Below are 14,442 nucleotides of genomic sequence, written 5' to 3' on the forward strand. Positions count from 1 at the left end.
GGTTGAAGCATGAAGGGACATATGAATATTTAGTGCATCTGGCATGTAAATATCTTGTGGCGCCGGTTACAACAGTGCTATATGAACGCCTGTTCTCACGTTCAGGTGACATTGTAAACAAGAAGCAGGCAGCATTATCTCCAGCAAATTGTAACCAAACTTGTTTGTCTGAGCGATTGGCTGAAGTAGGACTGAGTGGACTTGTAGGCTCTAAAGTTTTACATTGTTTTATTTTTGAACGCAGTAATTTTTTTGTACATAATTGTACATTTGTAAGTTTAACTTTCATGATAAAGAGATTGAGCTACAGTACTTGTATTAGGTGAATTGAAAAATATTTTTTTTACAGTGCAAATATTTGTAATAAAAAATAAAGGGAGCACTGTACACTTTATATTGTGTTGTAATTGAAACCAGTGTATTTGAAATGTAGAAAACACCTCAAAATATTTAAATAAATGGTATTTTATTATTGTTTAACAGCACAATTAATTGCAATTAATTTTTTTAATCGCTTGACAGCCCTAGGGTGTATGTATGGGGCATTCTGAGGACTGTAGTTAGTCAAATCTGAGGAATATGGATAATCATTGCATGATTACTGAGAAATAACTATACAGTCATTATACAAATTGCTGTGCTCTCATTGTCTAACAATGGCCCTCAGCCTATCAGAATGGAGGAATTTGTGTGCTGTGTGTAGTTATTAAGACACAACTGTGCAGTCATTATGTAAATCATAGCACCTTAGCCAATCAGAGTGCATGGAATTGTATTACTGAGAAATATGCGTGCAGTTACAGGTCAGTAACTGTATAGAAACCCTGTGATTTGATTGGCTGCAACAACTCAATTTCAGTATAATTTAAATTACCCGAACTTGTTAAAGCTGAAGTGGAAACTGGTTCAATTTAAAATGCCATCTTAAAGTTACAGGTTAAACCACACTCAATGGTTAAATCATTCAACTGAGTTAATATGCAACAATAACAGACTGATAAAGAAAATTACTCCCTACTGGAAAGGAAATTAAAGGCAACAGTGACTCAAATGCCCAGAAGGGGCCCAGGCAGGGCTGCCAACTGCCAGCACATTTCCCTATAACCCAAGGAGGCCATAAAATGACTTTGTTATATTGATAATTGTCCCAAGTTTCTTCAGGGACTAGTCTTGATAAGGCACATATTATTCTTGGTTATTGGCAAGTGCCCCCAAGACTCACGGAAATGAAGCACTGGTCCCCCAGGAATTTGATTTTCTTGCTTAAAGCAGTCACTATAAATGAACGTGACAGCAGCTGCCCCCTCCCATCATGCTCACCATGGAACAGCAGGCTTGCTTTCCAATGGAAACCAGAAATGACTCTTTATACAGATATTATAAACAGATCCAAAGGAAAATCACGGACAATCTGCATGAACAATCTATGTGTGACCAATGTGTATTCACAGAGATAGCCAAGAAGTAGCAGCAGCAGCATTTATGTAGCACTTTTGGACCCCAAGAGCTTTACAACATTAACTAGTTAATAGCAAACGGAAGTACACCTCTACCTCGGTATAACGCTGTTCTTGGGAGCCAAAAAATCATACCGCGTTATAGGTGAACCTGTGTTCTATTAAACTTGCTTTGATCCACCGAGGTGCGCAGCCCCCGCCCCCAGAGCACTGCTTTACCGCGTTATATCCAAATTTGTGTTATATCGGGTGGTGTTATATTGAGGTAGCATTGTATAAGGAGCCCCAGCCCCACTGACTGCTTTGTTATGAGTTTCCAGGCCATAGTCACCACCCGTTATAAACCTGCTGTACTCACCATATTGAATGACTATGGCAGAAGTCTAAAGCAGAGATGATTTGTCGGAAGAACTTCCTGGCTTCTTTTGGCGTTAATCTTCCCTTTTTTACGAGATAGTCGAAGAGCTCCCCACCTGATACATGTTCTAGCACCAAATACCTAGAAAAAAAGAAGACAGGCCTTTGTTAGCACATGATCACACAGACCTCTCTGTCTGTCTCTGTCTCTCTCTCTAGGAATTAAACATGTGTGAAATACTGTGAAACGAGAGAATTGGGAAATTAGCAGCTGTGAACATTTTTAACAGGGTTGGAGTCAAGCACTGCTTGGACTCCAGGCGTTTCAGTGATTCCAAACAATGGAACAAATTCAGTTTTCAGCATCCCCAGTAGAGGGATGATATCTGAAAAGCAATAATTCCTCCAAAGATCAAGACAGATAGCGGACAGCAAATTATATGGGCTTCCAGCATAATATGGCAGCTGCAAGAGCTAATGCAGAGTTAGGCTGCATATGCAGAGACATCAGGTCATTAACCAAGGTGGATGGTGATAGTTCCTTTTCTGAAATAGCTTTGGAGGAATGACACTCACATAACTGTGCTCAGTTCTGGACACCTCAGTACCAGACAATGTCAACAAACAAGAGGGAATTTGGAGAGCTGCTGAAAATAAACAGGCTGATTTCTGACAAAGATAAACTACACATGTGTAGCATGGGCACCCAGGTAAGGGCTCATTTCTGCAACCTTTACTCATGCTGCTTCACTTGACTAGTCCCATTGATTTCAAGGGGACTACTCTTGCATGTATGTGTTACACAGCATGAGTAAGGGCTGAAGAATTAGGGCCCAAGAGGGGGACAGGATAACGGCATGTTATCATTGAGCATTTGAGTATTCCAAAAGTGTACCAGGCAAAGAAAGGAGAGGAATTATCTAGGGCAGCCCAAAGGGTTATTATGATTGGAGTAATGAGATGCCACCAGTCAAAAGAAAACTAAAGCTAAATATCTGGGAATATTTCCTAAGAATGGAGCTCTATTAGACCACAGAATAGTTTCCCTAGAGAAATAATGGCAGCCCCATCAACTGAGTAATTTAAAACTGGACTAGATACAGACCTGCATTGGCAGGAGGATTGTCTCGAACAGTGTTTCTCAACCTTTTTGATACCAGGCACCAGCTTGCTGCCTTCCTAAACTGTCAGGGAGATCTCAGGGGCTGGCACTGGTCCACGGACTGATCATTGAGAAACGCTGGTCTAGAGAAACAATGAGGCCTTTCCCATCTATACTGTGATTCTGTGCTACTGTACAGTGCTGCCTCCTTCTGTGCACACACAGTCCATTATATATAGGAAGAATAAATGATGCAAAGGTACTGTGTAAAGCTTTTATTGGTATGAGTCTGAGCTGACCAGCATTACTACGTGAGCCCTCCCAGACTAGTGACACAAAGAGGTCATTTACTGAAGGATCTTTTGTTCTCTGAATGGATTGCTTTGCAGATCTCCCTTAGGGGAAGACCTGCAGAGGTGGCTTTTATGCCCTGGGCTTCGGAATCCTGTACTAGGGGAGCGAGCCCACACTCCCTCAAAGGGTAACTGCTTTGAAATGCGTTCCATTGCTGCATGGCAGGGCATGCGTTCTGACAGCAGATAGCTGCAGGGGCAGTGAGATGAAGGTAAACAGGGCTAGCAAACATCACCATCTTTTGTTGATACCACAAATTTCGATGGAAAACTTTTTAAATAGTACATTTTAGAGAGCTTTTAAAATTTTTTAGGGAGTTGTTGTTGTATCCCATTGTGCATAAGGAGAGTCAGCCTTAGTTCCAGTACCCTTAGTCCAACCAAACAGGTCTTAGAGGGAGAGGAAAAGAACAAAATTACTTCAAGACTGAATATCGTCCTTTCAGTGCCTCAGAATGGTATGACTTTGGAGGGAAACTCCAAATTTGGGGGCGGAGGGGAGGAAAGAGGAAAATATTCTTGTGCATTTTTAAATGGTCCTTGCTGAAGCTACTCAGAGTATTATAATATTAGGAGTAGCACTGGAGAGAATAAAAATGGTCCAGTGGTTAGGGCAGCAGCTATAGATTCGGGAGACCTGGGTTTAAATCCCTGTTCCTGTGTAATCCTGGGCAAGTCACTTAAACTGAGAAAGAGTTTTATAACCAGTGTTGTGCCTTTGGCTATGACAGCTGGTAAGGCAGAACTGAGGTTATGGAATGAAAGGTCACATGCAGTCAGACGCACTGAAATAGATCTGGAACCCCAGAAGGACTTTCCCAGAGGGGCCAATACAGACAGGTCAATGTGGCAATGCCTGAACCGCTTACACACGCAAACACATGCAGATTGAAGACTAATATGTTCCAATGAGGGTACTCTAATGACATGAATATATGCGAGTGTGGTAAGGTGCAGACCATGAAGCATTTGCTGACTCTTTGGGGAGACCTTTATGAAGAAGGACCTTGCTACAGCAACGGAAAGAGCCATTGCTTATGCACGGTTCTGGGAAAACCTCTAGTGTGTGACAAGGACACGAGAAGATGATTTAGACTCTCTCTCTGTCAGTGGATAATAATACTTCCCTGCCTCACAGGGGTGTTGTGTGGATAAACACAATAAAAGATTGTGGGGCATTCAGATCTACTGTAAAGGGGGGCAGAATAGGTACTCAGTGACAGAGAGCTAGTGGAAAAAAGTTGGAAAACTTTTTGTTTAAATCAAAATTTGAAAAATTCTGACTAAGCGCTAGTGCTTGTTGAAACTCCACAAGAAAAGTTTGTGGAAATTTTGTCAATTTTTTTTTCATTAAGATCCAAAATCAGATGAAAATTTTTATTGAAAAATCAAATTTTCAAAAATTGTGACTAGCTCTAATCCAGGCAGAGGTGGTTTAGGGGCAAATTGCCAGTGAAACTGTCATAAAAGTATGTTAAAATGCATATAGGTATCACCATTGTTTATATGGTACAGATGTTATTGATATAGGACCAGGCTCTCTATCTTGCTCTATTGTTTTTGCACTGCTACACGATGCAAAGGGAGAAAAGACAGCCCACATCTCCATAGTTGGGGATTTCCCTGGCTTGGGGAAGTCCTGAGTGGTCATACAGCTAACATAGGTGGTTCCTATGCCACCTCTCCTGCAGCCTCTGGTATAGGGGCATATCAGGAGGTGGGACAGGGAGTGGCATGCCAGTGATCTCCATCCGATGCATAGTCCCTTGGAGACTGAATTTGGATGTATGGGCCTTTTAAGTCTCAGTGGTCCTACACTACCCAGACCTTGGCAGCAGGCATGTTGGAAAAGAGGATCCCCTATATAAATCAGTCTCTTCCTTGTACCAGAGACTGACCTGGTCTAGTCTCTACCATGGCAGACCCAAAACTGGCCTTGGGATCAAATGTAACTGGCTCTCTGACTGCTCTTCCTTTCTGCTGTGCCCAGAAGAAGCAGGATATAGCAGAGAATCTGGCTCAAAGAATTTAGACATAGTACAAATCAATAGATTTTTTTTTCCAGGGAGATATAAAGATGTTTATATGTACAAGCATGCAGACCCCACTCTATGCAAGTTTCAAATGCAGTTTCAGAAAATTATAGGCCCAGCATTTCTCTCACCCTCAGCAGGAACTGCAAAGCAATTTATTTTCATCAACTTTGTCTTATTAAAAATACTCAAGCACAGTGCACCAACGTGCCGTATGATAAATAAAACTAATGGAAATACAGGGTGCATTTACAAAGGTATTTATTTTTGTTTACAACCCAGAAGCACCAGATATAAAAATAGAAACAAATGGGGGAAACATCTGAAAAAGATTTGTGCCTGAGATGAGTTGAAGAACAAGAAAGAAGCACGGAGACAATGTATTCTGATCTGACACATCCCCTCACGTGATAGGAGCAACGAGGGTGACAGGAGCAAGGAGGGTGACAAACACATTCCCAAATGGTTAAGTGTAAGAAATAAATGCTGCAAGGATCATTCTACAAGTGCAGCAAGGTTAAAGTTATATCCAGAAGTTCTTAGTTCCAATTTGCTGCTGTACCAGGAAGAGTCACCAACCAACCAACCAGCACATTGGGGTCCTGGTCCATGACTAGGGTTCTGAGGCACTACAATAATACATAAAATAATAAATAATAATAATTATTTTCCAAGTGTTGCAAGTTGGTTGCACCATTGTTAATTATTTCGATTAGTGCACTATAGCTTAGATGGTCCATGCTGTACATATATATAAAAAGCAACTCCTATTCTCAAAAGCTTACAGTCTAGACAGAGAAGGAAGACAAAGGAAACAGTATTGTCCATTTTTACAGATGGGGAACTGAGGAACGGAGAGACTTGGTGCTTGTCTCCACTTACGGGGGATCCACGCGTGGCGCTCAATCCACCGGGGGTCGATTTAGTGGGTCTAGTGAAGACCGGCTAAATTGACCACGGATCGCTCTCCCATCGACTCCGGTACTCCACTGGAATGAGAAGCATAAGTTGATGGGAGAGTTTCTCCTGTTGACCCAGCGTGGTGTAGACATCACAAAAGGTCAACCTAAGGTACGTCGACTCCAGCTACATTATTCACGTAGCTGGAGTTGCGTAACTTAGGTTGACTGAGCCCCGTAGTGTAGACCTGCCCTCAGTGACTTTCTCTGAGTCAAACAGTGAGTCCACAAGACCAGCCATCAACTTACTCTACAGCCCTCAGTGACTTTAATAGAAAGCAGTGGCACTGGAAGCTTGCCTGTCTGTTTGCTGATTCAGGGAGCAGGTGAGCAACAGAATATATACAGCTTGTAAAAATTAACAAGGAAAGAGGGATTTTCCTGTTGTTCCTCCCCACTTCTACCCTTTCCTTACCATGATATTACCTCATGTTACCATTTTGCTTCTGTAGCTGTTCCCAGAAACTTGTCTTGGCTATTGCTTTCCATTCATTGCACAGCCTGAGTTTCATGTTATATACAAAATGGAAGGCAGCAATTTTTAAAGGGTGTTTTTCAACCCTGCCTATGGTAAAACGGATGGTGTCAGTCAAAAGCTCTCCCCTGTGGAAACCTAGCTGTAAAAAGCACACCACGCATCACTCTCTGAAAAGTCACTGCAAAGAAAACAGAGGCAAGAGACAGCCCCTAGGCAGTACGCCCGCATGCTGTGATAATCGCGACAGGGGAGTATGGAGCCACCCCGGGCTGAAAGACTCTGCCAGAACACTTAGCTCTCCCATCTTGAAAGCATTGTACAAATGTTAACTTATTTAATCCTCTCACTTTCCTTGTGAGAGACACTCTGTAAGGGTCATCACCCTCATTTTACAGACAGGGGAGTGAGGCACAGTGAATTGCCCAAGGTTACATGGCAAGTTGGCCTCAGAGCTGGGATTAGAACTCAAGATTTCCTGTGCTCATGTTCACTAGACCACACTGCCCTGAACATCAATCACCCCTGTTCTCTAGCTTTCACTGCTGTGATTATGGTGACTGCAGTGCTGGCCTCTCCTTTTTAATACATGAGTCCATTTGGAACAAGTGGATTTGGACATAGGCTGCAGCTGCCAGGCTTCCACAACTCCCATTTGCAGCGTGCACACAGTTTAAAAAAAGTATTAAACATTTCCTCTATTAGGGGAATTCTTAAATACGGGGCAGATTCCCAAACAGGCAAGGCCATGGTTTCAGAATGCCAGCACCATGCATGCCTAGAATTTCTTTATGCCTCTGCCGTGAGCCAACACATGAAATGAAAAATTTCAGGGAAAGCTTCAGAGATGAAGGAGACGAGACCCCAGTGTTTAAAGGAAAAGAAACTGAATGCTTAATAGGAGAAATGATTTCATCCATCAGAGAGGAGCAGAGAGATCATGTACAGCAGCCGAGTGATTCTTCCCAACATGTTTTATTAATTTTATCTATCCCCTTTGCCACTTTTCCATCTGTATCCTAGACTCATCACCCTCCCCAGTCAAAGCTAACAAGCTACTAACCTCACATGGCCTCTAGGTATCAGGTGAGAAGCCTGTGCGGCTCGTAAAAAGAACTAAGGCTAGACTTTAAAAAAAAATCTCTGATAGAATAAGGCAACAAAAGTGTATAAACCTTGCAACTGTTACAGGGATAGCAGAAGTGTGGGGCAAAGGTGGCTGTAAGCCATCTCTGTGCCGCCCAGATTCTGCCTGTTCTAGGAGCTGTACAGCTCCAAGCATGTTCTAACTTACAGCAGCCTCCCCATGACTGCCTGTGGCCTGTTCTGCCACCTAGAACAGACATAGCATAGAGCACAATACCCTCTCCTTTTCCTGGCCCCAACATGCCCCTATGCCAGGTGCCGTGAGGTTGGACAGCAGAGGGTCTACACTGCTCCTGCACAGGGATATTTTCCTTGGGGCTAAGTTGGTCCTTCATGGCCCCTATATGCCACCAGGGGCTAGAACATACTCCTACCAGTGGAGAGAATAGGCCAGCTCCCTCTGGGATCGATCAGAAAATATTTGACAATCAGTAGCTAATGTGTTAAGGTCACATCAACTATCCTCACAAGGTGGTAGCTGGTCATTGGTACATATGATGCCACTATCAGCCCAGACAAATCTCTCCACAAAAAACAAGAAACCCTGGGAACCTGTGCCCCCAAACTCAAACCAAATCTTAACATTTTTGGCAGCTTGATGAAAATTTGGTCCATTTTCCCACCACCTTCCCCTTCCGCCCCACTCCATTTTCAGGCAATTCCAAGCCTAAATGAAACCATGAGGCACTGCTAATCTCATGATAGCCCTGTCCTGCCAACATTTTGTACCATCTTTTCAGACCGCAGAGGTTAGGAAAAGTTGTGGTGAGGTCTGCAGAAGTAGCCCAGCTTGCAGTTACCAGGTGATAGTGCAATCCTCAGTGAAGTTTCAGCATCATGCTGAGAACGGCACAGTTGTGGGCCTGCTCCACCAAGTTTGGATTCTGAGCCATCTTTTCCTTCAGTTCTGTAGATTGTGGCTCAGGTTCATTTCTGCTGGTGGAAAATTTACTACTAATTCATGAGCTTGCTTTTCATTTTCCCTGCAAACCCCAGCTGCTGGGCCGGACTCTGTCTGGCTCTTCCATGCGGGCACTGCAGGGGGAAGGGAGCAAGGAGCCTCCTCCCACTTTGTGCAGCACATGAAAGGGCAGGAGTGAGAACTGAAGTCCCTGTGCTCAAAGGGGAGGAGAGTAGGCAGAGCCATGACTCCACTCCCATACTTGCTGCACACCATAAATGGCTGTGTGTGCTCCTTCTGCACATTGGGGAGCTTTGGGAGAATGTCTTTGGGTGCTCCCTCTGGGGCAGGGCAGCTCTGTGCCACCCCAAGGCAGGGCTGTGCTTAAATTATCTTAAACAATCCAGCCCGGAGTGATTTATGGAAACACAACTCTTATAGAAAGGCAGACTGGCCCAGGAAGAACTAAATCCGTGCATCAGCAGGTACCAAGGGCACAATAGCTAAGGTCATCCCAGTCCTGATGATTATAGAGAATGACAGGTTGTTTGCTAACCCTTAGCAGGCATGGTCAGGAATAACACATACATGCCACCTAAGCGTCCCCACAGCAGCTCAGCATTACGTCTTGGTAATGGATATGCAATTAATGTTTTCCCAGCCCTATAGATCCACACAATTTATGATACATCTGCCCTTTACAAATGAGATCCTTCGGGGCAACACATACATTTATTAAAGTAAATTGAGATCTTTGCATGAAAGATTATAAATGCAAAATAATAACTGCATTTATAATACTTAATAACAATACTTTGCACTTCTATGTCACCTTTCATCAAAGGATCTCAATGCACCTTACCAGCATTTATAATGAGAGCCTCACCACTCCCCTGTGAATTAGGGAGATTTTATTATCCTCATTTTACATAGGGTGAAACTGAGGAACTGAGAGGGAGTAACTTGTCCAAGGGCTCATAGCAAGTCAGCGGCATAGTTAGGAGCAGAACTCCTGACTCTCAGACTCATGCTCCAATACTGTATATCATCTCTCATTCCAAAGAATCTGAAAGCACTTTTCAGATGAATGTCCAGACTATAAAGTATTATATTAAAAAGATTATTGAAGCGCCTACGGCTGTTGCAGCTAGGCCTCTGATGAATAGTAAACATTTAAAAAGAATAAATTAAATAGAACATCCCAAATGGACAAATAAAGAATAAACCAAAATCACTTGGCCAGGAAAAAAATCAAACAGGTTCTTCTTCCCCTGCCAGTGCCACTAAAAACACAAATCAGGCCTGGTCTACAATGGGCATGGGGGGGGGGGGGAATCAATCTAAGTTACGCAACTTCAGCTACGTAGATGTACTTAGATCTACTTGCCACAGTGTCTTCACTGCGGTAAGTTGACGGCTGACCCTCTCCTATCGACTCCGCCTGTGCCTCTCGCCATGGTGGAGTACTGGAATTGACGGGAGAGCGCTCGGCAGTCGATTTATCGCATCTAGATTAGACGCAATAAATAGACCCCCGCTGGATCGATCACTGCCCATGGATCCATTGGGAAATGTAGACAAGCCCCCAGTTAAAAGCTAGGCCAAATGGAAATGCCTTGCACAAAGCAAGTCTTGGGCTTTGATGGACTGCTAAGAAGAGTGAATGCATAAGACAGAGACCTTTGAGCCTGGAGAGTTTAATCTGAGACCATGCCACCACAGTGTACAAGATGAGATGGTCTCTCATTGAACTGAGTTCCAGACCATCAGTGCTTTAGAGATTATTACCAACACCTTGAGCTGCAGAGGGAACTGAACAGGAAGCCAGTGCAGACATGAGACAGTTGTGTGATGAACTAGCCAGAGCTTCTGGGTATACTTCAAAGTTAGTCCTTGTACTGTCCACTTGGCAAGAGGAATGATCGCTGATTCCTGACTAGCTGTTGGCAATGGAAGGCAAACTGGACTATCTAGGGACAGTATCTAGGAATGGTTCTGCAAACCATTTAAACAAAGGCTAGAATTCGCCTTTAGTAGATGATGCAGATACTGTATCTCTATATTCCCCGCCTTTTCTTACTCCTCCGAAAACCTCTCACTGCCAAAGTCTAGGAGTTGTAGCCAGTTCATTTTCAGGCAGATCACTATCTTCATCAGGCCCTGGCAGAATAATACTACATAATAATACTGTCTGGATTTGAAGAGAAGGCGATCTAGAGCTGAGTATCACTCAGCTAGGGAGCATTAATACACTACTCAAGTGAGCAACTTCTGCAGCAAAATGTGGCAGCAACACTATACAACATATTTTAGGAAGGGAAAAGTAACTGCTCCTGCTGAAACTACAAGGGAATGTTAAGTAGGAGGAATATTAATGATCCAAACTAGATAACAACGGGATTTACACCCTTACTCTCACAAAAAGAGCTATAGGATTTTAATGATCAGAAAGGTTATGGCTTTCGTGTAAATTCCCTGCAAAAAGATGAACAGACACTATCCCTACCAGTACACTGGGGAACTGGTTACACACTAAGAGGGAAGAGTGCCATTTCCTGCAGTACCTGGGTTATCCTTGCAGGTCATTCATCTATGTCAGGGATCAGCAAACTTAGGCATGAGGCTCACCAGGGTAAGCCCCCTGGCGGGCTGGGCCGGTTTATTTACCCGCTGCGTCCGCAGGTTCGGCCGATCGCGGCTCCCACTGGTCGCCGTTTGCTGCTTCAGGCCAATGGGGGCGGCGGGAAGTGGGGCTCTTTACATCCTTCAGCCCGTGCTGCTTCCCGCCGCCCCCATTGGCCTGGAGCGGTGAACCACGGCCAGTGGGAACAGCGATTGGCCGAACCTGCGGAGGCGGCAGGTAAACAAACCGGCCCGGCCCGCCAGGGAGCTTACCCTAGCGAGCTGCGTGCCAGAGGTTGCCGATTCCCTGATCTATGTACTGACCAGGCCTGGTCCTAATTAGCTTTTGAGATGTTTATTAAATGGCACTGAAAAAAAAAATCCCACCTCACTTAAACCTTGGCAGGCAGATGGTTCGTCTGTGCACACCTCAATCTGTGACTCACAGGGCAAGGTCCTATGGTCTGTGCTCTATGAGGTCGGACTAGATGATCATAATAGTTCCTCCTGGCTTTAAAAATCTATGACTTGATAGCTGTACTCCACTGTGAGGCAAAGACCTCTGAATAGGAGCAAAGAACGACTTTCAAGATGGGGAAACTTAGCACAGCTTCTACTGGTTCAAATAGGCAAGGCTTTGGGCTTATCTGGTAGAGCTGATGCCCGCGGACTATGAAGATCCTGGTTTAAGATTTGGCAGCATGATGATAATGTTCAGCCCTGAGGCAGGACACTTCAATGATTAATTAAGTCTGCTCTGCGATCTGGCCCCCTTGACTTCTACCTTAATATTTGGCTATTATAAGAGACCAATGAGAAGAATGCTAAGACCAAGGAATGCAGCACAGACAGTGGACACTCTAGACTTGACACGGATGCACAATTAGACCAACATACCCAGAGGCTTGAGTCAAATAGTAATTCAAGCTATAAGGACAGAAACAACCCTACGCCCTCCCTACCCAAAGTCCACCAGTACCCACACCTCTTAAAACTTCCTGATGGTACCATGCACTTAGGCCACATGAATACTCACTGACAGTCTGTGTGAAGATGTTGGCTGCGTCAGGACTACCATGTGCCAGGCATATTCAGCAATCCTAGCGAAAGTCCAAGCAACCAGAAAATAGCAGCCACCCCTCCCACAAATTCCCAGCACATTGCTCATTAGAAACTAACCATTCCTCCCAAACAACTCGACCGAGAGCTAGAAAACTCATTACATTTCAAAGCTACTGTGCATTGGTAAGGGACTGCTCCCAAATGCCAGGTCTCCAAAGACAAGCTTGCAGCAAAATGCAGACTTAAAGATTTCTTCTGTAGGCCATCACGCTCTTTGCAAAAAGTTCTACTCCCTGCAACTCAGGAGGAGGAGGGTTAAAAACTGCCCAGCTTGGACTGACATATTGTAATTCTTTGATGGCTTTTTGCTGTGCCGTTTCCTATTGATTAAATAATCTCTATCAGATATTAAGCCCCTTGTTATTGGCGCAGCCTATAAATTATTCAGGAGCTATATAAATTCTTATGGCGGGCATGAATTTTTAAACCCTAATTTGGCACAGAGCCAGGAGCTCTTTATTTTTTTTTCCCCCTGCAAGAAAATGTTTGTACTTGTGATTTTTTCTTAAAGGACTAATTTTAACCATATGCTGCTTGTTTGAAGGGACTTTTCTGTGTGGTTGCTAATTATGTTTGGAACAGAGGGATGGGAGGGGGAGGCTGGAGAGGTGGGTTATGCCGTTGTGCTGCTCCTACCTTTGATTTATTGGGGATGAAAGGTGTTTCGAGGGCTGCCGTGGCTGCTATTTACAGTGTGTAGTCGTGCATGCCAAAGCACCGCAGTAGTCTCTTACACGGATGCATGATGTGGAATGCATCCGGCCGGAGGGATGCTCAGTACAGGCTGGGCAAGGCTGAGACGACACCCATTAGCTAGTACACTGTCCTCTGTCCATCTGTCACTGGCTGATCTGGAACCTTGCAACCACCCCTAGTTCCTATTCCTAGGAGCTTGGTGCCCTTTTATTTACAGGCTTATGTCTCTCTTTGACCCTCACCCACATCATGGAGCTACTGTCACAGGGACCTGTGTCCAACTTGCAAAGAGTTAACCCCTTGCTGAGCCCCATGACGATGCACATGGCAGAGCTGAGGGCCCAGTTAGGCTCTCAGGTGGAATATTGGACCCTCTATAAAAACAAATCGGCAACAAAGGGGCAAAAATTGTTGGGTAAGTGTAGTTCCCCTGATTGAAGTTGTAACCCAGGCTGGGGTTTTCCTGTTTGCCTTCTGGTCAGGTGAACTGGTTTTGGGTCTCTCTTGCTGCACTTGAAAACCCCAAGAATAAAAGCTCAAGACACTCTTTGCTGAGCCCAATGCTCTCTCCCAACGTGACCCAGATGCACTCTGTTTACACCTGCACTCTTTCTTCTGAAATCCAGGCAGGGTTTTCCCACACATGGGTCTAATTTCAGAAGCTCGGGCTACCAATAAAAAAGACACAAACAGTGCCACTCCTCTCTCACATCCTCTTTCACCTCAGCATCACTTTTAAACAGAAATAATCATAATTAAAAGAAAAACAATCAGGAGAGGGCTGGCAACATGAATGCCTCTGCAGACACTGCTGGAACTGCAGCTCTTTGACTCCCGTTGCCAAGAGATCCTGCATCTGCCAGACTTGTGAGTTGTGCATGGGCGGGAGGGGGTATTCTGTTTTCGTTAATTGGCTCAATGTGTAGCATTCTTATCGCTGAACTCAGAAGGTTATGGGTTTTAAGTCCTGCAATGAGATTTGGGCTCATGCCCGGTAGTGACATTGCCCTGCAGGATGGAGGAATGGCTTCTGTTGCATCTGGAGGGGGAGTTAAAGAATAAATGGCGCTTTTCAAAGGTGTAGGGAATAACCCCAGTGGTCTGTCCAATATGCTCCCTATCAGTTAAAATGGGTTCTTGTATGGCATGCTTGAACTGGTTTGGATGAAATAATCAAACCTGAGCTGAGAACTGGAATTGAGTCTGAAATGTAAAGGTT

General features: G+C 44.3%; 1 protein-coding gene across 8 annotated transcripts in view; it reads right to left on the reverse strand.

The window, feature by feature from the left end:
• BRSK2 (BR serine/threonine kinase 2) overlaps positions 1-14,442 on the reverse strand; it is a 470,664-nt gene that overhangs the window by 121,666 nt on the left and 334,556 nt on the right. For all 8 annotated transcript variants that reach the window (XM_039538093.1, XM_039538092.1, XM_039538089.1 and 5 more), the window contains exon 4: positions 1,816-1,956. In XM_039538093.1, the coding sequence (XP_039394027.1) occupies positions 1,816-1,956 (141 nt within the window). The remainder of the gene's footprint in view (positions 1-1,815; positions 1,957-14,442) is intronic.

This window comes from Mauremys reevesii, linkage group 4 (assembly GCF_016161935.1).
Source record: "Mauremys reevesii isolate NIE-2019 linkage group 4, ASM1616193v1, whole genome shotgun sequence".
Classification (NCBI taxonomy): Eukaryota; Metazoa; Chordata; order Testudines; family Geoemydidae; genus Mauremys; species Mauremys reevesii.